The following is a 26,697-nucleotide window of genomic DNA, read 5'->3' as shown; positions in this document are numbered from 1 at the left end:
GTTATAAAATAAATATGTCACAGAGATGTAAAGTACAGCATAGGGAATATAGGCGATAATATTGTAATAACTTTTTATGGTGACGGATGGTAACTATTTCTGTGGTAATCTTTTGTAATGTATATAAATGTCAAATCATTATGTTGTACATCTGAGACTAATATAACATCATATGTCAATTATATCTCAGTAAAAAAGAATGTATATTTATTCTGTATGTTTAGGTTATGATAGCATTCTCCCAAACTTGTTTTGCAAACCTAATGAGACAAATTACCAATTTCTAGGTCTTGAATAAGTTTTAAGAAAGCTGCAATCTAATGGTAAAATATCTTCTGGAATTCGGGCAATCTGCAATACATATAATGTCTTCCACCAAGAACTTTAAAAGAATCAGACAAAAACCAGTCTAACAAAGTGTACTACCCATATCTAATTGGAAAACTGCGTGTAACATTGTTTCTTATTTCTAGTTTTTAAGATACCAACCGACTATTTTAATACCAGTGAATAAGAACACAAGTCAAACATTTCAAAACAAGTAATGCTTACCTGTTCTTCTTGCACAGAAGAACTTACTTTATACAAAAATGGAAACACTTTCTTGGAAAAGAAAATTGTGCTTATAGAAGAGCCTCCTTCATAAACATGTATCCAAAGACAGAACTGCTCAAGGTACATGTAAGGGTCATTGATAGTTCTTAGATGTGATTCCAGATGGCAGCCAGGAGGATGAGGCTGCTGCCATGAGACACACCTGGCAACAAGGGTCCTCACATGCCAGGTAGATCTCGGGGGTGACAAACCCTATCTTGCTATTTTACACATAACCTCTCATTCCTATAAAAGGAATGCCAAATATATCCTACCAGATGATACGTATTTTCCTCCTTGCAGTGGACAAGGTGGGACCCTTTGTCTTGGTGGGAATCACTGAGTTTTACCTCTTCTCTGCGTTCCCCCTACTATGTCATCTGGCGAATTGCCAGAGTAAGAAATACAGAAAGCACGGGATCGGTAAGCAACAAAGGAAAACTATACACTTGGATACCATACATATATATTATCCAGAATTCATTTCTGGCTAAGCACTTTTAAAAGGAAAGCATTTCTGGGGCGCCTGGGTGGCGCAGTCGGTTAAGCGTCCGACTTCAGCCAGGTCACGATCTTGCGGTCCATGAGTTCGAGCCCCGCGTCAGGCTCTGGGCTGATGGCTCGGAGCCTGGAGCCTGTTTCCGATTCTGTGTCTCCCTCTCTCTCTGCCCCTCCCCCGTTCATGCTCTGTCTCTCTCTGTCCCCAAAATAAAATAAAAAACGTTGAAAAAAAATTAAAAAAAAAAAGGAAAGCATTTCTAATAAAATAATGAAAGTTAAAAAATTTTTCTTGCCCATTTGCTCTTCACGTATAGAATTCCTGTAACTTTTGGGTGGCTCTCGTTACATGAATATGTGTATCACCATCTGTAAAATCACAGGTGTGTAGTTACCTGCTAACAACCAACCCTAAGAAGAAACCATTCAGCCATCCTCTTCACAAAAAGTAATGAGGTGATTAACATGAAAGCTATTCTGCCCATCCCACACTTTCAACCTCACTCTACTTTTATCACCAAGACCCCTGACTAGCAGATATGTGCTTTTTAAAAATGGAATTTAGAAAACAAACAGCTATTTCAATGAGTAAAAGTGCCCCAGCAGACTAATAGCAGGTGAGGAGCAATTACAGTTTATAGAAGGCTAAACCTGGAAGGTGTGAAGGGGGGCATGGTTTGATCTACATTTATCTTGGGATAATAACTGAAGTAATATTCATATTAAGTTAGAAAAAAGGAATTTCCCAGATTTAGAAGAAGATGAGTCACTTGATATTTTGCCATCTACATGTTTTAAAAAGGGAAGGCTGAAGGGAAAGACAACTGTGCAAATAATACTAGAGCATTTTCTGTGTGGACATGCCAAGTGGGGCCAGAGAAAGGCAGAAAACAGTCACCCAAGGGCAAAGGAGAGGTAGAAGAGAAAGAGAAAAGGAAAAAAAAAAACCCAAAATGGCAGGGAAGCAGGAGGGGGACTGTGCTGATAAAACAGAATTCATTGTTTTTCAATTTTGCTGAGGATCAGTCCGATTTATTTTCTGTCAACAGTGTACAGACAAATAGAAGGTGATCTCAAAGCTATTTTCTTTACATGGACTTTACATGGTCACACAGCTTACAGAGAATAATGTAGTGATACTAAAAAGCTAGACCCACATTGATTCTCAAGATGACTAGAGTTGTATCTGCTTGCCCATTTCCCATATTTAGCTTCCTTATGAAAGGAGCTTCATTCCAAAGAAAAAAAGAAAACAAAAAAGCAATTTCAAAGTACATAGCAGTGAACTACATATTTAATTCACTCTAAAAAAAAATTTTTTTTTTTTAATTTGAGAGACAGAGACACAGAGACAGAAAATGTGTGAATGCAGAAGCAGGGGAGGGGGAGGCAGAGGGAGAGAGAGAATCTCAAGCAAGTTCCATGTTCAGAGTGGAGCCCGGTGCAGGGCTCGATCCCACAACCCTGGGATCACAACCTGAGCGGAAATCAAGAGTTGGATGTTCAATTGACTGAGCCACCCAGGTGGCCCACTTCATTCTAAACATTCAGAAGTGGCTTCCTCTCAGTGTACTTTCCAATCTGCTTTACTTTTATTAAGGTTTATTTATTTATTTTGAGAGAGAGAGAGAGAGAGAGAGAGTGTGTGTGTGTGTGTGTGTGTGTGTGCAGGAGGGGAAGAGAGAGGGAGAGAGAATCCCAAGCAGGCTCCACGGTCAGCACAGAGCCCACTGTGGGGCTCAATCTCATGAATCATGAGATCATGACCTGAGCCGAAATTGAGTGAGATGCTTAACCAACTGAGCTACCCAGGAGCCCCCTGTTTCACTTATTAAAAGGATATTTAGACAAGCAAAAAGATATTTAGACCAGTACAGTCTAGTTGAATAACCTGTACCATTTTTTTATGCCAAAAATTTTACCCTAAATAAAAATGATTCTCAAAAGAAATCCTTATCCTGTTCCAAAGAGAATAAGGAAACATGACCCTTGCCCCTAAAACCAAACAAAACACAGGAGGGGGTAAACAGATTAGAATCACCTGGTGTTTTCAAACCATTCATATTCTGTAGATTCTGATAAGACTCCTAAAGAAGCTACAAGCTCATCTCCACCCAACCATGAAGACGCCATGTCATAGGGAACCAATGTTGATCATATGCCATATCTCTCAAGTGTACAGAGAAAGAAAAGCCTGAGAACCATAAAGTTAAAAGAAAGGATATCTTTAAAATGTCATTAATCTACCACATATCTGTGGCTATCAAAGCTGAAATACAGTATCAGAAGATGTCATTGTAAATGACCACAACCCAAAAGAAACCAAAACAGAAAAACAAAATAATGAGGTAACAATTTCACTTTGGGTTATCTATAATAGTAGCATTAATTAGGGATGGATGGCCAAGTGATGATGATGATGATGACTTTTGATTACTGCTAACCAAGAGTAATGAAAAAACAAAATTATGAGAGTGATTCTTTGAGCTTATAGATCAGTCACTAAAGAAGGGACAAAATGATGTTCTGTTGGCAGCAGAGGGCTCATAACCTAAGTAAATGAAAGCAATAACCCCCCGAGTGACTGTACCATCAATGCAGCAATCTAGAGTACACATTAATTTGAGTAAGTCAAACTCTTCACTTACCATTTGTTAGTCTATCAAATAGAAAGATATCAAAATTCCAATTTCCAACTTTTTCCAGCATACACTGAAATGAAAACCAAACATTCCTACTGTAATTTAAGTTCAATAACAGTCTGTCTTTTACAGATAGTCCATAGTGAAGCTAGTGAAAATGGAAAGTGATTTACTTTAAGAAATGCAAAGTATCATTCTCCTTTTAATCATGACCTTTCCAACTGGCTCCAAAAAAGTGTCCAAAGGGTAATCTCCATTTGGAAAACCAAATAGTTTGTATTCCAACTAATGAATGTACAAGTAAGGTTATTGTTTCTTTCAATTCATTCCTATACTCCCATGAACTTTTCAAGAATTCTAACATAGTTTAACACCATGAACCATATATGGTTCATACATGGCATGGTCTAGAAATTAGATTTTAAAAATAAGTTATAATAGTTGAGTACTTACTATATTCCAGGTACGGTTAAAAGTGTTTTGCTTACTCTTACTATTCATACCAAGACTATGAAGTAGGAGTTGTCTTTAACCCTCCTTTATATATGGGGAAACAGGCTAAAAGTAACTAACTTGCTCAGCGAGAAAGTAATAGAGCTGGGATATTAGTTAACTCAGGTAGTCTGATTCTGGAACTTAGGCACTTGAATCTATACTACACTATGCTTAAGTTATTTGTCATTCCTTTTCTTAAAAAAAAAAAAACACTCCCAACTTACAGGTATTTATTTATATTCTTTAAATATCATTATACAATAATTAATAGCCTCTATTACATTTAAGTTGATGTGTATTTCAGTTGAGCAAATAAATCTCACAACAACCAAACCAAATTCATATTTTTACACTATATATTTGTAACCTGAAATTTTTGTGGAAAGTTCACTGTTGTACACATCTATCAATAAATTGACATAAGAAATACTCTTACTAATAGTGATTATTTGATGGTACTAACAACCACTCATACACAGATCAATATTCTCATTTTGTTTATTTTTAATTTTTTTTAATGTTTATTTTTGAGAGAGAGCATGTGTGTAAGCGGGAGAGGGGCAGAGAGAGAGAGGGACACAGAATCTGAAGCAGGATCCAGGCTCTGAGCTGTCAGCACTGAGCCCGACGGGAGGCTCAAACCCAGGAACTATGAGATCATGATCTGAGCCAAAGTCAGACGTTTAACCGACTGAGCTACCCAGGTGCCCCAATATTTTCATGTTAAAAAGCAGAACCTGTAAACTTTTTACAATTTAAAGAAAGCATGAACACTTTTCTATAGATTTCTTTCACAAACAGGGAAACAATTTTTTTGCACTTTCATGTAATTGTAAAGAAGGTACCTTAGCCCTATGTACACACACTTACAAAATCTGGCCTGTAAATATTAGGTAAAAAATAATTTAAAAAATGTCAGAAACATAAGATCATTAAAAACTCTCATTTGGTCAAAAACAAGCTCATCTGAGCTCCACCTTCATTAAGACATTTCTTTTAAACTATATACATAATGCTCACAATCACTGGGTTTAATTAGAAAATGTATAAACCCTCAAAATAGCTCAGTGATGCAAGAGACTATAAAAAATCATTTGACTGTAAGTCATGAGACCTAACATCCTATGCTGGGTTTACCTCTAAACAGTGGGTGAGCTCAAACAGTCCCTGATGCTCTTTAGGTCATAGATTCTTTATGTATAGCATATAGACATTAGATCAGAATAGCCATAATATTCTTCCCAAAGTTAAAATTCAGTGTGATCTTATAATGTTTACTGATCTACTTGTTACTTACTGTTACAATAAACAAAAACATTTTCATTCTTTTAGTTACTTCAGTGATTTCCCTTGCTCTGTAACACCTAATTATAAAATGAACACCTGCTCTAAAGGAAAAACTGAATAATGGGCTTAACTAATTTTTGCATACAAAAAAAGGTTCTAATAAGTCAATCCCATATGGGAAAAAAAGGGTTTCATGAAACTTATCAAAAATTAATGTTTTCTTGAAAAAGTTATACACACCTTGGCTTGTCCATTATAATCATCATCTAAAATGTTTAGAGAATTTGAAACAGTAGTACCGCGAAAAAAGCGAGAAGATCTAAGATACCGCTGGAAACTTAGTAACCTCCTGATATTTCTTGCAGACACAGAAACTTCAATTTCAGATTGAGCTGAAATAAAAGAAGTAAAAGGTGAGTATAGCAAGTCGAAACTGTGCACACACAATCTTTGTTATACTCCTTTCTAGTTACATACAAACCCTTTTTAAAAAAACGAATCATTATACCACATTTCTAGGAGAGAAAGAAGTACTTCATTTGTATTTTCAACTAAAGAACTAAAAATGAAGGGGTAAATGGTCAATTTTGACAGGATTTGGAAAGCTAATGAGGAATGTGGCTGGATTAATAGTCAGGTTTTTTGTTTTGTTTTTAACTCTGAAGAATTATCACCTCTCATTCTATTGCTTGAATATACTCGATAGACATTATGGAGAAGAAAGACAAAAATCTAGTTTCAAACTACCCTTCATACTGAGAATCCAGGTCCCCAGTTACATATGAGAATTTAACACTTACACAACTACAACGTCTCAAATCCTAAGGAGATATCATTTCAAATATTAAGATAATTTTATTTAGAGGAAAAGGAGAAGGACTGGAAAATTAAGTAACATATTCTATTAAGAATTCTAAAGAATAGGGACAAAAATCCTGTAAGATGAAAAATTCTAAGGAAGAGCAAGTTTAACACAACCATTTTTTCCTCTAGTGTTAGAACAAACCAGTTTCCTTAAGTACCAGACGAAGTAACAGACTTGGGTTAAAAGCCATCTTCTAGGGAACACATGTTATCTTTAAACTCTAGAATCAAACTAAATTCAGTGAAATGCTTTATAATATATAAAACACATGAAAAAGGAGACTAAGGATCAACAATTATCATCTCTCATCTTCTGTTAACTTAAACCCACCAGGAAGAATGGCAGGTGATCAAACATACTCTCCCTTATGCATCCAGTCACTAACTCCTCTATTAACCTGTATTACCCTGTGTTTTCATATCTATAGAATAATGGCAATTAATATGCAGTTCAAAGGGTGCTGGATTGAGTGAGATAAGGTATCCATGAGCTGGATATATTAAGTAACTGGTTGCAATGTAGATGATGATAAAACTGATGTGATGCCACTGCTTGGAGGTATGCTTCCAGGTAGTTATCCTAAATTCCCAATCCATTCATGTTGCTTTATTATTATTTTTTTTAATTTTTGAGGGAGAGCACGAGCAGGGGAGGGGCAGAGAGACAGGGAGACACAGAATCCAGAGCAGACTCCAGGCTCCAAGCTGTCAGCACAGAGCCTGACATAGGGCCCGAACTCACTGATGGTGAGATCATGACCTGCGCCAAAGTCGGACGCCCAACTGACTGAGCCACCCAGGCGCCCCTCATGTTGCTTTAAATAAAAGTACTCATTGGCTCCACATCATCTTAAAATGAATTCATGTCCTTAGTCTAAAGAAAAGGCTTCATGTTACAGGTTCTGGCTCGTTCCAGATGTGACTCAGATGTCATTTTCCCTGGAGGCACATCTGAACGACTGCACGCACACTCCCCATGTAGAAGTGGGAGGTGCCTCCTCTGGGTTCTCAAAGCTCCCTGTGCAGACCTCTATCAGACTACTTCTGATATTGGATTATAACCACTTATTTACCTGTCTCCTTTGACAAATGGTGACCTCCAATGTAGCCAAGAACTACTTTTTTTTTTTCATCTCTTTATTCCAAATGCTAATAATAGCACCAGCTAGGTATATGTAAAATATAATGAATAAATGCATCCTCGTTTTGAAATAGCTGATGAGTTTTCAGGCTCCCATATACTCACATAAGCCAGAAATAAAGTAATATACACTGTTATGTACATTTTTCATAATGTACTCATTTTTCATTCCAGTGAATCTAAAATAGAAAGTTTTTAGAGCAACTGTGGAGTTAAATTTCTGATCTTTATCAATGTAACTTACATTAAAAGGAGTACAACAAAAATGGTAAAACTACTAATCAAGTGATTATGTCTGAACTAGAATTTGCATGTTTGAGGACATGAGGGTAGACTAAGTGTTCTGTGAAAACAATGTTCCAAAGTGCTTTGCAAAAAGTACCTCATTTAGTCCGCAACAATGTCAAAAGATAAATATTATCATTCATTTCTACACATGAGAACACTGAGTCTACAAGAGATTAAGTAACCTGTCCAAGTTCACACAGCCAACATAGGACAAGTGGATTTTAAAACACAAAACTGTCTGTTTACAAAGCCTGTGTCCACACTATTACTCATAGGTTTTTATTATATCTCTATTGTTTAATTATTAAGTGTAAGATTCTGTATGACATTATTCAAAATTGTCTTTACGTAGACGAACGCATGCAGAAAAAGAAACACAGAGGGGAAAAAAGCTAAGGTACACGAATTTAAGTCTAATATGATCCTTTTAGTCCTATTCTTAGAAAAGAGTGAATCGGGAAGGGACAGAGTTGAATGGTAGGAACATATGAGGAACAGGTGAGACTAATTAGCGTATACTAGCACCACCATCTCTGTTTTGATAAGGCACCTTACAGTTTTACAAAAGCGCATTCACATAAGCTATCCCATTTAGTGATCACAACAATCCTGTGAAGATGACAAGACTATCGCCCCCATTTTACACACACAACTTTAGAAACCAAAGTAGAAATGCAATACAATTAATGCATTAGAACCAAAGCATTTAGAAAACTTCTAGAAAATGTTGCAGAATGTCTTCTATTCATTATGGAAAAGAGTTCAAAGTCATGAGCATGATTTCATGAGCATTCCCTTCAAGTGATCTTAAATCACAAAAGGTAACAGTTTTGTCACTGGCAATTATACTGAATCACTATGTGCATATATGTGTGTGCATACATGTATACACTAATAATAGTAGCATCACTGCTTTCCAATTATATACCCAAACTCATGCACCCTGGAAATAAGTGTGAGAATCTCTTTGGGAGCATAACTGCACAAGGACCAAAAAACAAATTAGCCTCACTTGAAGGGAAAACCCCAATAACTCAGTCCACCATGCTAAATCCTCATATCAACAAGGCAGGATTCACATTATCAATGGTTAAGACATCTGGCAGTCTGGCAGCACCCTCCTTGCCCCTGCCTTACTCCTATTTTCTGAGTAATTTTTGACAAGTCACAACCTCTTAATGTCTCACCTTCCTTAAATGAAAAAAACAAAAACTAAATGTAATTCGTATCTTCCTATTTCATAGAGTTCTAAAGTTGGTACATGTTATCAAGAGTTCTGTTTTGACCATATTAAGTTGAGAATGAATATTAGACACTAACTCAAGGGGAAATGCTCACTCATAGGAGCCCAATGCATCCAGCAAGACCAATCCCATAAATAACCTACACAAAGGATAAGAAACAGAGTTTCATTTAATGACAGAACCAGCCTTAATAAGTACTGATTATTTTGCAGACAACCTAAGAAAGGACAGAGAACCTGTCCAGATGAAATAGCAAATCAATCACAGAACAGTGTTTTCTGCACCTAGAAGGCCTGGGGAAGATTACTTAAGAAGATTACATTCTGGAAAGAATGAAAATCCCATGACACCTTGTAGAGATAGCAGCTAAAACTACCTCAGAGCTTTGCTTAAGACAATACGGGACCAGAATTTGGGGGAAGGAGGAAGAGAATATTTGTATTTCCATTAGTCTAATTAGTAATATGTAATGCATTTGCACTACAAAAATGAAAAGGAAGGGCGCCTGGGTGGCTCAGTTGGTGAAGCATCCAACTCTTGATTTTGGCTCGGGTCATGATTTCGTGTTCTTGAGTCTGAGCCCCAAATCAGGCTCCACGCTGACAGTGTGGAGCCTGCTTGGGATTCTCTCTCCCTCCCCGCCTCTCTCTCTCTCTGCCCCTGACCCACTCATGCATGTGCATGCTCTCTCTCAAAATAAATAAATAAACATTAAAAAAAAAAAGAACAAACCCGAACCTAACCCCTACCCAGTCATCCATCCAACCACCTCCCAAGCCTTCCCCCAAGATAATTTTTTTCTTAAAGATTCTTGTGTATCTTTCCTGAGTTTTTTGATCAAATGTATGAAATCCTTATATACTATTTTTCTACTCCTTTTACATAAATGGTACCATATATTCCATTATATGTTCTGCATCTTGCTTTTTATCTTGGCGCTCCTTCCCTATTGGTACATAGAGACCTTCCTCATTTTTTTATGAGGCTATCAAGTATTTCATGATATAGATGAACCATAATCTGTTTAACCAGTACTGCCCTGAAGAGCGTTGCTACAACTTTACAATTTACAAAAAATACCTTCATTTTGTAAAATATGCTTATATTTCCACTTCCTGATTTGTCAGCTTAAGACATCATCCTTTAATATTTTGTTATTACACGCAAGGAAATGACTCTATATCCTACTTTCCCTTTCCCAATGTTTGTTAGTTGACGGAGTATATACTTTTTCTTTCATGATAATAATGTATCTCACAAACAATATATCTTTGAATGGTAGTCTTTGTATTTGACAGCTTGACTAAATATAAATTCTTGTCTTTCATTTTCCTTCCTGGAGTGTATTTCAAAGTACTGATTCATTATCTTCTGGCATTGAGGTTTGCAAAGTCTGAGGCAAACCCTTTCCTTCCCCCCTTTAGTGACTTGGTCTTTTGCCATGGCCACCCACAGAAACTCTCTTGATTTTTAAGTCCAATGACTTTGCTAAGATATACCCCACTGTGAACCATTCTGGATCATTTTCCCCTGATACATGGTGTGCTCCTTCAATATGTCATTTTAACTCTTCTGTTACTTATGAAGAGTTTTCTCGAATGGTATCGCTAAATATTTATTGTGTTCCACTATTTTAGCTTTATTATTCAGAGACTAAACTGTTACGTTGAAACGACTTTACCTATCATCTGTACCTCACTTCCTCTCCAATTCGTTTTAATCATTTATTTGTTTTGTTTGCTTTCTTATTTTTCCCAACCCTGCTTAGCTTCTGAGATCAGCCAAGATTGGGTGCACTCAGGGTGGTGTGACTGCAGATTGCTTTTCTCATTTCTATCCCCTATGCTCATTATCTTGGTTACTGCATATTCTACACCTTTGGTCCTACCAAATGCCTTCATTTCTGTGATATATTTGGACTTTTGCTTCTATTGTTTTTTTCCTAAATATTTATTTATTTTGAGAGAGAGAGCGAGCGAGCAAGCAAGCAGGGGAGGGGCAGAGAGACAGGGAGAGAGAAAATCCCAAGCAGGCTCTGTGCTGTCAGCACAGAGTCCCATGCATGGTTCAATCTCATGAACTGTGAGATCATGATTTGAGCCAAAGAGTCAGATGTTTAACTGACTGAGCCACCCAGGTACCCCTTGTTTCTACTCTTTCTTGATTCTGAATGTACATGTTTCAACCACTTTTTTTTTTTATCTTGCCTTATTATCTATTCCCTGAGTTCAATTTGTTCTTTATGGCTATTGCTTCATTTAATCAAAAAAAATTTTAATGGTTATTTATTAACAGAGACAGAGTGCAAGCGGGGCAGGGGCAGAGAGAGGGAGGCAGAATCCGAAGCAGGCTCCAGGCTCTGAGCTGTCAGCACAAAGCCTGGTGTGGGGCTCGAACTCATGAGCTGTGAGATCATGACCTGAGCTGAAGTCAATGCTTATCTGACTGAGCCACCTAGGTGCCCCACTTCATTTAATTTTTTAAGTGAGTGGTACAAAATTCAGTCACACTTTCTTACACCATAAAAATAAACTCACAATGGATGAAAGACCTAAATGTGAGACAGGAAGCCATCAAAATTCTACAGGACAAAACAGACTACAACCTCTTTGACCTCGGCTACAGCAATTTCTTACTTGACATGTCTCCAAAGGCAAGGGAAATAAAAGCAAAAAAATTAACTATTGGGACCTCATCAAGATAAAAAGCTTCTGCACTGCAAAGGAAACAATCAACAAGACTAAAAAGTAACCAACAGAATGGGAGAAGATATTTGCAAATGACACATTGGATAAAGGGCTGGTATCAAAAATCTGTAAAGAACTGAACAAAGTCAACACCCAAGAAAACAAATAATCCAGTGAAGAAAAGGGCAGAAGACATGAACAGACACTTTCCAAAGAAGATGTCCAGATGGCACACAGACACATGAAAAGATGCTCAATGACACTCATCATCAGGGAAATACAAATCAAAACCACACTGAGATATACCATCTCACACCAGTCAGAATGGCTAAAATTAACAACTCAGGAAACAACAAATGCTGGCGAGGATGTGGAAAAATGGGAACCCTCTTGCACTGCTGGTGGGAATGCAAACTTGTGCAGCCACTCTGGAAAACAGCACAGAAGTTCCTCAAAAAATTAAAAATAGAACTACCCTATGACCCAGCAATAGCACTGCTAGGAATTTACCCAAGGGATACAGGAATGCTGATACATAGGGGCACTTGTACCCCAATGTTTATAGCAGCACTTTCAACAATAGCCAAATTATGGAAAGAACTTAAATGTCCATCACCTGATGAATGAATTAAGAAAATGTGGTGTATAGGGGCGCCTTGGTGGCTCAGTTGGTTAAGTGGCCAACTGTGGCTCAGGTCATGATCTCAGTTCCTGGATTCGAGTCCTGCATCAGGCTCAGTGCTGACAGCTCAAGAGCCTGGAGCCTGCTTCAGATTCTGTGTCTCCCACTCTCTCGGTCTTTCAAAACTGAATAAAAATTAAAAAATTATTAATTAAAAAAAAGAAAATGTGGTATGTGACACAGACACACACACACACACACACACACACACACACACACACACACACACACTGGAATACTACTCAGTGATGAAAAAGAATGAAATCTTGCCATTTACAACAACATGGATGGAACTGGAGGATATTATGCTAAGCGAAATAAGTCTAGTCAGAGACAGACAGATATCACATGATTTCACTCATATGTGGAATTTGAGACACTTAACAGATGAACATGGGGGAAGGGTAGGAAAAACAAGATAAAAACAGAGAGGGAGGCAAACCAGAAGAGACTCTTAAATACAGAGAACTGAGGGTTGATGGGGGTGGGGAGGTGGGGAAAATGGGTGAAGGGCATTGAGAAGGGCACTTGTTGGGAGGAGCACTGGGTGTTATATGTAAGTGATGAATCACCAGATTCCACTCCTGAAGCCAAGACTACACTGTATGTTAGCTAACATGAGAATTAAAAAAAAAAATCGGTCACAATTTTCATCAATTTGAAGTAACATTTTTCTGTGAGGTGCTCATTATTCCAAAGTATGAAATTATCATAATTACTTGCTCTTTTTGCTTCTGGGCTGTTTCTTTTATTTTTCTTACAATTCTGTAATAAACATTCTTATAACTATACCTTTCCACATATCCTAGTTGATTCCCTTGGAATACACCCTCAGAAGTAGAACAAACACATTGGAGCACATTTCAATGGCTTCTAAAACACACTGCCAGGGGCGCCTGGGTGGTGCAGTCGGTTGAGCGTCCGACTTCAGCCAGGTCACGATCTCGTGGCCCGTGAGTTCGAGCCCCGCGTCGGGCTCTGGGCTGATGGCTCAGAGCCTGGAGCCTGTTTCCGATTCTGTGTCTCCCTCTCTCTCTGCCCCTCCCCCGTTCATGCTCTGTCTCTCTCTGTCCCAAAAAAAATAAATAAACGTTGAAAAAAAAAATTAAAAAAAAAATAAATAAAACACACTGCCAAACTGGAGAATAAGTTTTCTAAAAGAAAATTAGAGGGGCGCCTGGGTGGCTCAGTCAGTTAAGCATCCTACTGCAGTGCAGGTCATGATCTGGCGGTTTGTGGGTCTGAGTCCCACGTCGGACTCTGTGCTGACAGCTCAGAGCCTGGAGCCTGCTTCAGATTCTGTGTCTCCCCCTCTCTCTGCCCCTCACCCGCTCGTGCTGTCTCTCTCTCTCTCTCTCAAAAATAAGTAAACATTAAAAGAAAGTGAGAGAGCCTTCCAAAACTGTCCTAGAATAGCTTCCAAAATATGATCTAAGGGATCAGTAACTATAAATCAAGGATAAAGCATGATGAGATCATTTTAAGATGGAAATTTTAGTTTCCTCAGGTTTGCTTCCCTCCCACTCTTCCCCCTTCTACACACATACATACACAGATTCCCTATAACGATTAGAAGGAAAAGTCTTATATTGAAACAAGGAAAGACCACTACAGAGAAAAAAAGAGTATCAAGTTGAATAAGTAGATATCATTTAGGAATATATAAAAAAGAATACATGGGGAACTGGAAACAGGAATGAGTGACTGAGAATTTGACTAGTACCCTCATTCAGACTGTTACTGAAAAGCTCACCCTCTAAGCATATTATGTAAAATCTGACCCTACTACCAATACTGTCATGGCCTCTCTCTGTAACATAAGGTGTGCCATTATTTATTTCAAAGAATAATACACAGTAGATTAAAATTGTCTTTATTAAAGCCCAGCTTCCACCAGGCCACGACTATTTATTGTAAGTCCCAGGGTTGTTCTAGTTTACATGGTTACCTACATTCCAAACCAGCTTAGAAAGCCAACAGGGCTCAGCGAATTAATCAAGTTACTATTAAAGAGCCGTTAGCTCTGTTGGTTCTCTTCTAAAATATAACATTACCTCACTATGTGACCATGAACAAACTAATCAACTTCCAAAAAATTAAATGAGTGTTGTTACTTGATGATCATGGGAATTACTTCCAGCCATCCATTCTCAGATTCTCTGAGCCAAAAAAATGAAATATGGGATAGCAGGCAAATTTAGAAACAATGTTTTCCCCTAATATTAGAAAGGAGAAAGGAGATACAGGCAATAGGTTAAGGAAACAAAAGGGCCGGAGAATCACACATGTTCAGCAGTATTACTCCTGACAGTCCCAGACTCACTTCTCTATCATTCAAGTAGCATAGCAAAAGATGTCACTGACAGTTGTTATACAAAAGAGGTTTTTAACAGGAAAGGCTTTGGATCTTGAGACTTGACGGCTACTTGCTTTAATGGTCCACAAGAGGGAGCCTTGTAGTCACTATATCTGCCACCTTAAAATCCTAAAAATCAGTTAGATGCATATAATCATGAATTACCCTTGGAGACTATTTAAACAATGTTTTGTTTTTTTTTTATTTAAAATTTTTTTTCAACGTTTTTTATTTATTTTTGGGACAGAGAGAAACAGAGCATGAACGGGGGAGGGGCAGAAAGAGAGGGAGACACAGCATCGGAAACAGGCTCCAGGCTCCGAGCCATCAGCCCACAGCCTGACGCGGGGCTCGAACTCACGGACCGCGAGATCGTGACCTGGCTGAAGTCGGACGCTTAACCAACTGCGCCACCCAGGCGCCCCTAAACAATGTTTTTTAAATTCAGTTTTAACTGTAGTCTAGGGCAATGTCATGTGGAATGGTAATGGAATAAAAAAACCTGAAGACATTCTATATTCTAACCTCTCCTTTAATTTTCCTAAACACACACACACACACACACACACACACACACACACACACACACACCAGAAGCCATATCTGAAAGGTTATTGTTAAAATACTGAATAATTACTTATCTATGTCTATGGGACAAATTTTCTTGTAAGAACATCTACACTTGGCATGTGTGGATAAATGAGGAAGAAAATAGCTAGGTGCATAAAGCAATGGCCTTTAGTAGAGCAGTACATGCTGATATGCAGAGGCAGTACAGCAGAGTAGATAAATACATGAGCTTTGGAGTTACACACCTGAGTCTAAATCCCAGTTCTGCCACTTCTACTAGTTTCGTGACATTAGGAAAGTTATTTAAGGTCTTTACCATTTCCTCACTGTAAAAGAGTCATCATAGGACTGTTGTAAAAATTAAATAATACATGCAATATGTCTTTTTTGGGAAAGAATAAACAATTAACACTTAATAGCTATAGTTATCATAGGTATCAAATTTGTTTTTAGTTAAGGTATAATTGACCTATAACACTGTATTAGCTTCAAGTTCAAATATTTTTAATTTTTTTAGTGTCTATTTATTGAGAGACAGAGAGAGACAGAGCATGAGCATGGGAGGGGCAGAGAGAGGAGACACAGAATCCGAAGCAGGCTCCAGGCTCTACGTTGTCAGCACAGAGCCCGACACGGGGCTTGAACTCACAAACCATGAGATCATGACCTGAGCTGAAGTTGGACGTTTAACTGACTGAGCCACCCAGGCGTCCCTCAAGTTCAAATATTTTTAAACACATGACCTCACACTACTTATTTTAACAAAACCAAATTTATTCTTCATGATAGCATACTTCATCCTGAAGACCACAGCATACTTTTATGTACTATAGAAATAAATGCACATATTTAAAAGATTTCAAAATATGCATATTTTGCATGTAAAATGTTATTATTTTAAAATGAATATATAAACAGTCCAAGCTTTAATGCAAATCAAAGAAATAAACGAGCTACTCATAATCTAAAACCAGATCAATGTTAATATGAGAATAAGCTGTACAATCAATATTCTTTCCCTTAAGCAATTCTTATAAGCTTAGTTTATGGAATTCAATGTTCACTTTGACAGGATAAAATAATTGGTATAAAACTCTTTTAAAAGATTATAAGATTATTGTTATTATTGTTATGGATTAGGGATTTCCCCCCTTCAGAGACGGGATATATGATATGTTGGATCCCTCTTATGTTCAAACTCAGGACTTGAAGATAGCTCCTTATTCATTACATTTTTAATTACCTTATTAGTGAACTGAGAAAGACAGACCAAAAAAAAAAAAAAAAAAAAAAAAAAAGGAAAGAACAAAGACTTAAGTGTAACAGGTAAAATAAAGCCTAAAGTTGAATCTCCTATTCCCCCAGTTCTCCTAGGTACAATTAGACCATTAAAATGTATTAATGTCCATTCCACATCAGCTCCCTAATTTATGCTTTGAAGTTAGAGAAGATATCTAGGGGACAGAATGTTCTATCAACTTGGGACAAAGAAACAAAAATCAGTGGTTTTTAAATGTAGGCATGTGGTACAGGGGATTGGAAGTAGGAACATTCATGATGAAAAAGACAGAGAAAAAAGACATAAGATTCTTGTTTTTTGTGATATCTCTGTGAACTATCATAGACATGTTTGTTTACGTTACATATTACAGATGTGATTTCAAGACAGATGAATGATTGGGAACAAACTAAAATTTAACAGAAACCTCAGCAAAAGATGACCTCAGTCTACACCACCACAGCTGTAAGTAGAGGCTGGCTTGCCTTCATTTGGAATGAGACTAAATTACAAGTGATGAATAGCTGTGTTAGCAGATCAAACAAATAATGGCTGAAGAAAATATGCTTGTAAATAGTAAAGTACTGGCCAGGTGGTACAATAGGAAAGATAATGAGAAAAATTCTGTAACAAAGACAAAGTCATGGCTGAGGGAAACTCTAAGCAACAACTTTTACACTTAAAGGGAAGAAGCAGAAAAAGCTACCAAATATAACAGGATCTACCTTTGTATGGGAGTTATTACACATTAAAGACTGAGATCATCTAAGACAATAAAATTAGTGAGACCCAAGCTTTTAAACTCAAAACACATACAAACAGATGTTCTTTCTGATCATATAACTCAGTATAAAACAGGTACTGAGGTCTAACACAGCCCTGTTAGGAAGACAGGAAACAATCCCAAATCAAACACACATGAGGATCTCAGAAAAAGTTTAAGGAGTTTTATATCTTTTCATAGAAAGTCATTACAATAAAGACAACATGAGACATATGTTCAACAGAAAGTCAGCAACCAGCCTGAATCTGGTTAATCGTTCATATCATACTTAGAGAGCTATAAGTAGGACCCTATAAAATCTAACTGGTAGAAGATCCAGTTTTAGTCAATTTGATGCAACAAAATTGTATTCACCCTCTACTATTAGCCAGAAGCTGCCAGAGGCCAAGAACAAAAAAACGAATTATGACTAAAAGCCTACAAATTTAAAAGCTTTTAGACTACAATATAAATATCCTGACAAGTTCCCTTGCTGCCCTATTATGGGGTGGAGTAAAGTGCTAAAATGAATAAAAAGCTCAAGATAATGGGTAAAACACATTTACATGGACTGAAACATGACCATGTGCCAGGAGTAAAAGAAAATGGAGAAAACTGCATTTGCGTAGACATGAAAAAAAAAAGCTGTAAGAAAAACCCAACAGCCATATTCCTTGTATTACTTCTTGTCTGATATTGGCAGAGAGACCGTGCCTTCCAGTCTGGATGACGTCAGTAAGCTTTGGTGAATTCCATGAAAAGAAGTAACTGTCAAGCTGGCAGCTTCTGTTACGAGTTGATAATCATCCCAGAATCTTTAAAAAGACACACCCGATTTTCTGAGTGCACATGCAGTGTTTTAATAGTTCTTTTACATTTTAAAGATATTAGTATTTATTATATAAGCTGAAAATAAGGTGTAACTAAAAGAATGACTTATTAAATTGAGGGACATACAATTTTAGGAGGAAACGAGGGACAAATTCTGACAAAATGTCAATACAGAATTCATTTCATCAAGTCCAATAAACTGAAGACTCAAAATATTGTATTTCAAGAGGTCAGGTATAGAAAAATATTTGTAGGAATATTTGGGGCTTTTAATCCAGCCTACTGAAAGTAAACCACCTTACTCACAAGGAGGCAAGTGAAATGAGGAGTCTCCTGGTGATCTTTAGAGCTGAGTGAAAGCAGAAACATGAGAAGCCATCACATCAAGGAATGATGCTCCAGAGCACAGGAGCTCATGTTAGGGACACACAGTTTCAGCAGAAACTACTCTCCTGTCAGCCCCATGTCTCCATCAGCCCCTTGCTCTCTCTAATCCAACAATTCCTCTCTCCCTCCTTCTCACCCCCCTTATCTTTTCCTCCCAATTTGTTAGTGCTATACATTGCTCATTGTCACTAGGTGTCTCAAACATAGAATTTTCACACCACAAAATTGGGAGACCAAACAGGTTCAAATTAGTTGAATGAAGGACATCAAGAATCAGTTTTTAAATGGGAGGACCAGAAATCTGTACCTTAGTAGGAGTAACTCCCAGACAGAACAGGTCTGAAAGTTAGGGATCTTTTAAGAATGGGATGAAAGCTGAAATTTGTCAGTGGGTCTCAAAAAAGTATTAGCACCAACATTTTCATATGTATGATACATATTACCTTATGTGCTATATAACACAGAAGTTAATAAGAACAAAAACAAAGGTAAAAGATTGCTTCAGAAAAATCTCTTCAGTGAGAGATGATATCTGGGCAAAGTTTTTGATTTCTTGCCCCACAGAACCAAGATAATACCTGATAAATTCACAAAAGAACTTAGCATGAACAGCCCACTAAAAGCATTAGAGACAAAAGAAAAAGGAAAAAAATCTAGTTAAGAACAAGGCTTCTGTATGATACATCCATTTCAGGAAAGATTTAACTTAAAAATGTAGGAGAATTTATTGATTAAAGTAGAATCATTGCAATAAACATGCCAGACTAACCCTGATTACAGGTTAAAACCAGATCTTTGGGAAACACTTCTTGGCAAAGACGACTGGCGACCATCAAGATCCCTCTGTAACATGAGTACAAGTAAGTTTTTAATCATCTTCCCAAAGTTTGAATTCCCACAGTTCTGTAATAAGCAACCATAGAACTGGTCCAATACCAGTTAATTAACATATATATTCTGATTATAAACCCTTCATTTTTAATAAGCTTATATATAATTTAATTACCAACCTTTTTTGTTTGGAGATCATTTCAAAATACAGGTATAAAATACAAAAGGTTGTAAACTAAACTAAAAATAGTACAAGGAATACCCTTTACTCAGATTTGCCATTGTTAACATTTGTTTCCATTGCTTTAATATTTGCATAGAGTGTCCATGGACGTTTCTTCTTCTGAACATCTGAGGGTAGATTATAAACATTCTGGTCTTTTACTCCTAAATATTTCAGTCACTAATACCACAATTTAATACATCTCCCTATTATAAACAAAACCAAAGTGAACATCTTTGTACATACATTAACATTTACCAATGATTATTCCCTTTGCATACATTTCCAGTGGTGAAAACAAAGAAAAAAATGTTTAAAATTCTTGATGCATACCGAGGAATTGCCCCCTAGAGTCTCTAACAAAGTAACTATCACCAGCACTTTAGCTGATAGTTTAAGCTCCTAAATTTGATAGGAATTTGTTTGATTGGTAGTGAGGCTGGACATTGTTTCCATATTTAAGGTATTTCTGTGTTGAACTGATTTTCTTCTGTGGCTTCTTCATACTCTTTCAGAAAGACTCAAAGTCAAAACTTGTATGATAAGGCCTATGACAAATCATACTGGGGCCTTAAGAAAAGGATTTATGATAACAGACAATCCAAATGACAAACACTCAAGGCAGAAAAACTGTAATACCTATAGAAAAAAATTATTGCTGAGGCCCTACTTATTATCTTTGGAGCCTGGGATTGTTCCCTAACTGGCCAGCTATCTTGAGGGGAAACCCAAACACTATTTATTATAAACTGTATGTATAAAAAAAACCTTAAAAGAAAAGCTCAATATTGCAATGCAGATGTCTCATAGTAAAGATAATATATTGTAGTAAAGATAATATATCAACATGGAGAAAGTCATAATCCAGAAATTAGTTAAAACTATTCTAGCACTTAAATATCAGCACCTCACAGACACAACAGATAGAACACAAAATTACTGACAAAGAAATAAGTTTTAATTAATATGCTGATAGTGTATTATGTGTCTTTACCTGCTGTGATGCATTTTTCCCCTATATTTTAAGCTTTTCCTTTCTTTAGAAAGATCCGACTTTGGGTACAGAGCACGGGTTATATTACAAGACATAAATCCTAAAAGTAAGGACAATGGTTAAGATAATACCAGAATAATCCCAGACAGTGGTGATAAAGGTCTGAACCAAGTAGGATAAGAGATAAGGAGGACAGAGAGGAAAGAAATATGGCAGCTATTTTTGGTTACAAAATACAAGGAATTTAATGCAGACTGGATTTAAGCAATGAAAGAGCAGAAAGAGACAGGAATTTGACAACAGGAAAATTAAGAGTGAGGTTAAGTTACAACCACAGAGGTACACAGAAGAGGGGAGTTAAGGAGCTGTAGACATTCTAATTTCAATCCATTTAATACATCTATCTAGAAGTTTGCAACCTGAGCATGTAGAAACTATTTTAATTTCAGCATGCAAGGTTGTGTCATTGTGAAAAATAAAATCTTATTTTTAATTATACATAAGGGAGAGGACACATTACTAAAGTCTTTCAAATGCTTCAGTCCCTCTGAAGGCTTAAACTTAACCCAGAGAGCTGCTTAAGGGCAGGTAGGTGCCTTTGCCAAGTCTGAAGAAGAGAAGGCTCCTGAAGATGGCTCATGGGAGGTTTAGGTCATAGCAGGAGCGTGTGCTCACTCTCTGATTAGGTCACATTTCATAAAACATAAGATTAAGATTTTTCTTTTAAGAATTCCGACCTCTGTGATGAACAATAGCTACTATACCAGTAGGAAACAATGATTCATTTTTTCTCTATGAAAAAAAAAAGGAATTCTCCAAATTGTATCATCTTTTTGGCTTAGAGAGATATTGTTTTGCAGAAACTACAGGACCGACCCTACAGTTACAGTCAATTTCCAACCTAGAGTCTTCACCTTTTGTAAATAGCAGCATGATGAGGTCAAGAGTTGTAAGATACCCTTCCATACATTCTGAGACACCATCCTAAATCGTTGTAAATCAGTAGATCAGGATACAAGTGTAGATCTCCAAACCCAACGTAACCTCTTCAAGCTTGGTACTGCTTCATATTGTTTTTAACCAGTGTTTGTCATTAGGTTTCATTTTTTACCTAATCTGAGCTTCTTCATCTCTTAGAAGGTATATTTCATCCTTTACCTTTATTACTATCATTGATATCTTTGGTCTACTCTTGTTTTGTCCTTTAGAATTTTTATTATTTGTTCTTGGCTTTGTAATGATTAGAAGTCATCGATCCTATTTTAATTCCACTAGAGAGTACTTTCAACTCTCCCAACCAAAAGGTCTCTTATGTCCTTATTTAAAATTCCAATATTAATTACACGTTTCAAATCCTCCATTTCAGTAAATTCAGTGAAAGATAAGGGGTTATTCTAGAGACTCCCAATATAACTGCACCTTTCTTTATAATATCAATATTTAGAATTAACCTTTTTACTGATATCCTTATTCACATCCTAATTCATGAATATTACAATATTCATAAATAATTTTATTTAAACTTTTCAATGTAATAAATTCACATGAATCAAAATTCAAAAGGCTCTACAATAAAACACTTTTTCTTTCATTTTCTCAATCACCCATTTCTTCCTGGAAGCAACCAATGTTGTCAACATATTGTTATAAAAAAAAACCCACAAAATCTAGATATTGAATTATGCTTGTGTTCTTCCTTAAAACAAACGCACTAAGACTGGACTATTGTTCTTTTATACTGTTGGAATCTCTTTTGCTAAATTTTTTTTCAAAAACTTTTTTTAACAGACACGTACAATAAGAGTGTATTTTCTTCTTAAAAATAATCATCAGTCTTCTAAAGATCCAGAAGAATTTGCCTGTAAAATCTCTAGACCTCATGATTTGATGTAACTCTTGGGCAACTTTCCCAAACATGCTGCTTTTCACAACTCCTTTACACTTAAAATCACTGACTGCCCCAAAGAGCTCTCGCTTATATGAGTTACAGCTACTGATATTCACCATGATAGAAATTAAAACGAAATTTGTAAATACTTGTTTATCATTTCATTAAAAAAATAACACAATAGTACTTCCAGTTTCTGTATCCACATATAAGAAGCTTGGAAGCTGCCACTCTGTCCTAACAATAAATAAAAAGCTGACCAGACTGAACTCTTCTAGGATCTGTAAGAGAGGTGAGGACACAGGGCAAACCACTTCCCTCAAGATGTGAGAGACCAAGAGATGATGAGAAAGAATAACAATTTACTGGAGCACAGATGAATAACTGATGAATTTCTGGAGGCTGAGTGTGACCAATTCTGAGACCCAGTCATGGGGCATCCCAACAATTTAGTGAGATTTACCTCCAGGTCTGACCAGAAGCCCACAGTAAATGTCTGCCACAACTCACACAAGAATAGACAATCTGAATAGGCCTATATTTATTAAAATATTGGAATTAATACTTAATAACTTTCCAAAACAGAAAACATCAGGCCCAGATGGTTCACTGGTGAATTCAACTGCACCCATAAGGAAGAAATTATACCAATTCTCTACAATCTCTTTCAGGAGACTGTAACAGAGGGAATACTTCTAACACACTCTATGAGGCTAGCATTACTCTAATAGTAAAACCAGACACAAACATTCTAAGAAAACTACAGACCAGTATCTCTTATGCATATAGGTGCAAAAATCTTCAACAAAATATCAGCAAGTCAAATACAAAAATGTATTAAAAGAACTATATACTACAACCAAGTGGTATTTATACCACGTATGCAAGGCTGGTCCAACATTAAAAAATAAATTAATGTAATCCATCACATCAACAGACTTAAACACACACACACACACACACACACGCACACACACACACACACACACACACACACGATCATACTAACAGATGCATTAAAAGTATTTGACAAAATCCAACACACTTTCATGATAAAACCTCTCAAGTTAACTAGTAATATTGGGAATTTTCTCAACTTGATAAAGAATATCTATAAAAACCCCACAGTTAGGGGTGCCTGGAAGGCGCAGTAGGTTGAGCATCTGACTCTCGATTTTGGCCTGGGTCATGATCCCAGGGTCATGGGACCAAGCCCCACATTGGGCTCCATGCTGAGTGCAGAGCCTGCTTCACTCTCTCTCCCTCCTTCTGCCCCTCTCCCCCACTTGTACTCTTTCTCTAAAAAAATGAAAATAAATAAATAAAATTTTAAAATAAAAAGATTCTCTTTAACCCTCTGCCCTTCCCCTGCTCCCATGTGCACGTGCATGTACCCTCTTAAAAACAAAAACAAAACAAAAAACAAACCCACAGCTAAAATACTGAATGGTAAGAAACTTGACATTTTCCCACTAAGATTAGGTAGAAGGCAAGGATGTCTCCTCTCACCATTCTTTTTAACATTATATTATAAGTCCTAGCTAATGCAATAAGAAAGAAAATAAAACATATACAGATTGGAGAGAAAGAAAGAAAACCCTCTTTGTTCACAGAAGAAATGACTGTCTGTACATGAAAGAATAAACAAACAAATTCCTGAAACCAATAAGCAATTATTATAGCAAGGTTGCAGGATACAGGTTAATATAGAAAAGTTCATTGCTTTCCTATGTACCAGCAATAAACAAATGGCATTTGAAATGAAAAACACAATACCATTTTCATTGGCACCCCTCAAAATGAAATACTTATTAATAAATCTAGTAAAATACATACAAGATCTACATAAGGAAAGAAATAAAAAAAGAACTAAATAAATGGAGATATTTTATGTTCATGGATAGGAAGATTCAATATGGTCAAGATGTCAGTTCTTCTCAACTTGATCCTTAGTTTCAATGCAATCCCAATCAAAATCCAGTAAGTTATTTTGTGGATATCAACAAATTGATTGTAAAGTTTACACGGAGAGGCAAAAGACCCAGACTAGACAACTCATTATTGAAGGAGAAGAACAAAGTTGGGAGCCTGACACTGTCCAACTTCCAGACTTACTATAAAGCTACAAAAATCAAGACAGTGTGGTACTGGCAAAAGAACAGACAAATAGACCAGTAGAACAAAGTAGAAAGCCCAGAAATAAACCCACATAAAAATAGCCAACTGATCTCTGACAACGGAACAAAAGCAATACAACAGAGCAAAGAAAGTCTCTTCAACAAATGGTGCTGGAACAACTGGGCATCCATATGCAAAAAAATGAATGTAACACAGACCTTACACCCGTCACAAAAATTAATTCAAAGTGGATGATAGACTTAAGTATAAAATAAAAAACTATAAAACTCCTAGAAGATAACACAGAAGAAAATCTGGACAACCTTAGGTATGGAAATGCCTTTTAGAAACAACACCAAAGACATGCACGATCCATGAAAGAAATTGATTAGATGGACTTGATTAAAATTAAAAACTTCTGCTCTGCAAGACAATGTCAGGAGAATGAGAAGACAAGCCACAGGATGGGAGAAAATAGTTACAAAAGACATATCTAATAAGGGACTATTATCCATAGTACACAAAGAACTCTTAATGTCCTACAAGAAAATAACCAACTTGATTAAAGAAATGGGCCAAAAACCTTGATACCTCATCAAAGAAGACACAGATGGCAAATTAAGCCTATGAAAAGATGACCCACAGGAAATTTCAAATTAAAACAAGATACCTTTACATACTTATTTGAAAGGCTAAGATTCAGAATACTCACAACACCAAATGTTGATGTGAATGTGGAGCAACAGAAATTCCCATTCATTACTGGAAGGAATCCTAAGTGGTACAGCCACTCTGGAAGACAGTTTGGCAGTTTCTAACCAAACTAAACATACTCTTTGCCATATAATCCAGCAATCACACTCCTTGGTATTTATCCAAAGGAGTCAAAAACTTATGTCCACACAAAAACTTGCATATAGATGTTTGTAGCTGCTTTATTTGTAAGTGCCAAAACCTGGAAGCAACCAAGACGTCCTTCAGTAGGTAGGGGAGAAATAAACTGTGGTACATCCAGGCAATGGAATATTATTCAGTGCTAAAAAGAAAGAAGCTATTAAGTCATGAAAAGGTAAGGAGTAATCTAAAATGAGTATTATTCATGTTAAAAAAGCCAATCTGAAAATACAATCTGTCTGTATTTGCTACATCTATTTTCCTGTTTTCTTAAATTCACTTAATCGTTACCTACTGTATGATTCCACGTATATGACATTCTGGAAAAGGCAAAGCAATTTATAAAGTAAAAAGATCATTAGTTGCTAATGGTTGGGGAAAGGAGGGATAAATAGGTGGAACACAAAGGATTTTTAGGGCAATAAAAATTCTCTGTATAACAATGGATACGTGTCATTACATATTTGTCCAAACCCATAGAACGTACAACACCTAGAGTGAACTCTAATGTAAACAATGGACTCTGGGTGATTATGATGTGCCAATATAGATTCATCAATTCTAATCAATATATCACACTTGTTGGTGATGTTGATAGTAGAGGAAGCTATGCATCTGTGGTATGGGGGTATGCGGTAAATCTCTATACTTCCTCTCTATTTTGTTCTGAACCCAAAACTGTTCTAAAAAATAGTCTTTTAAAGAAATATAATAAACCCATGTTAACATAAATAACATTTTTATTTAAAAAATGTTTTTCCTAAACAAAAAATTAATCAAAATTATTCCTTTTTTTTTTTTTTTTTTTCATTTTAGAGAGAAAGAGAGAGAGCAAGCAGGGGAGAGGGGCAGAGGGAAAGAGAGAATCTCAAGCAGGCTCCATGCTAAGCTCGATCCCATGATGCTGGAATCACAATCTGAGCTGAAATCAAGAGTCAGTTGGATGCTCAACCAACTAAGCCACCCAGGAGCCCCAAATCAGAATTATTCTTAAGCAGTCTATTTTTATTCTTAATTTCCCTTGTATCTGTTAAGGATTCCCCCCTCCCCTTAGTTTTTAAGTATTCATCATAGCTTAATTTAATCCCTTGACTGAGTTAGCCGGCATTATCGATTTTGTTGCAAAGAGTAATTATTTAGT

The 26,697-nt window shown here is 36.6% G+C and overlaps 1 protein-coding gene across 2 annotated transcripts in view; it reads right to left on the bottom strand.

The window, feature by feature from the left end:
* PDE7A (phosphodiesterase 7A) overlaps nucleotides 1-26,697 on the bottom strand; it is a 122,533-nt gene that overhangs the window by 24,380 nt on the left and 71,456 nt on the right. For both annotated transcript variants that reach the window (XM_027042753.2, XM_015083947.3), the window contains exons 4-5: nucleotides 5,757-5,908; nucleotides 3,741-3,804 (exon numbers count right to left, since the gene is read on the bottom strand). In XM_027042753.2, the coding sequence (XP_026898554.1) occupies nucleotides 3,741-3,804; nucleotides 5,757-5,908 (216 nt within the window). The remainder of the gene's footprint in view (nucleotides 1-3,740; nucleotides 3,805-5,756; nucleotides 5,909-26,697) is intronic.

Source organism: Acinonyx jubatus, chromosome F2 (genome assembly GCF_027475565.1).
Source record: "Acinonyx jubatus isolate Ajub_Pintada_27869175 chromosome F2, VMU_Ajub_asm_v1.0, whole genome shotgun sequence".
NCBI classification, from domain to species: domain Eukaryota; kingdom Metazoa; phylum Chordata; class Mammalia; order Carnivora; family Felidae; genus Acinonyx; species Acinonyx jubatus.
Note: the sequence above shows the minus strand (reverse complement) of the source record. Positions and strands in the feature narration are given on the sequence as shown.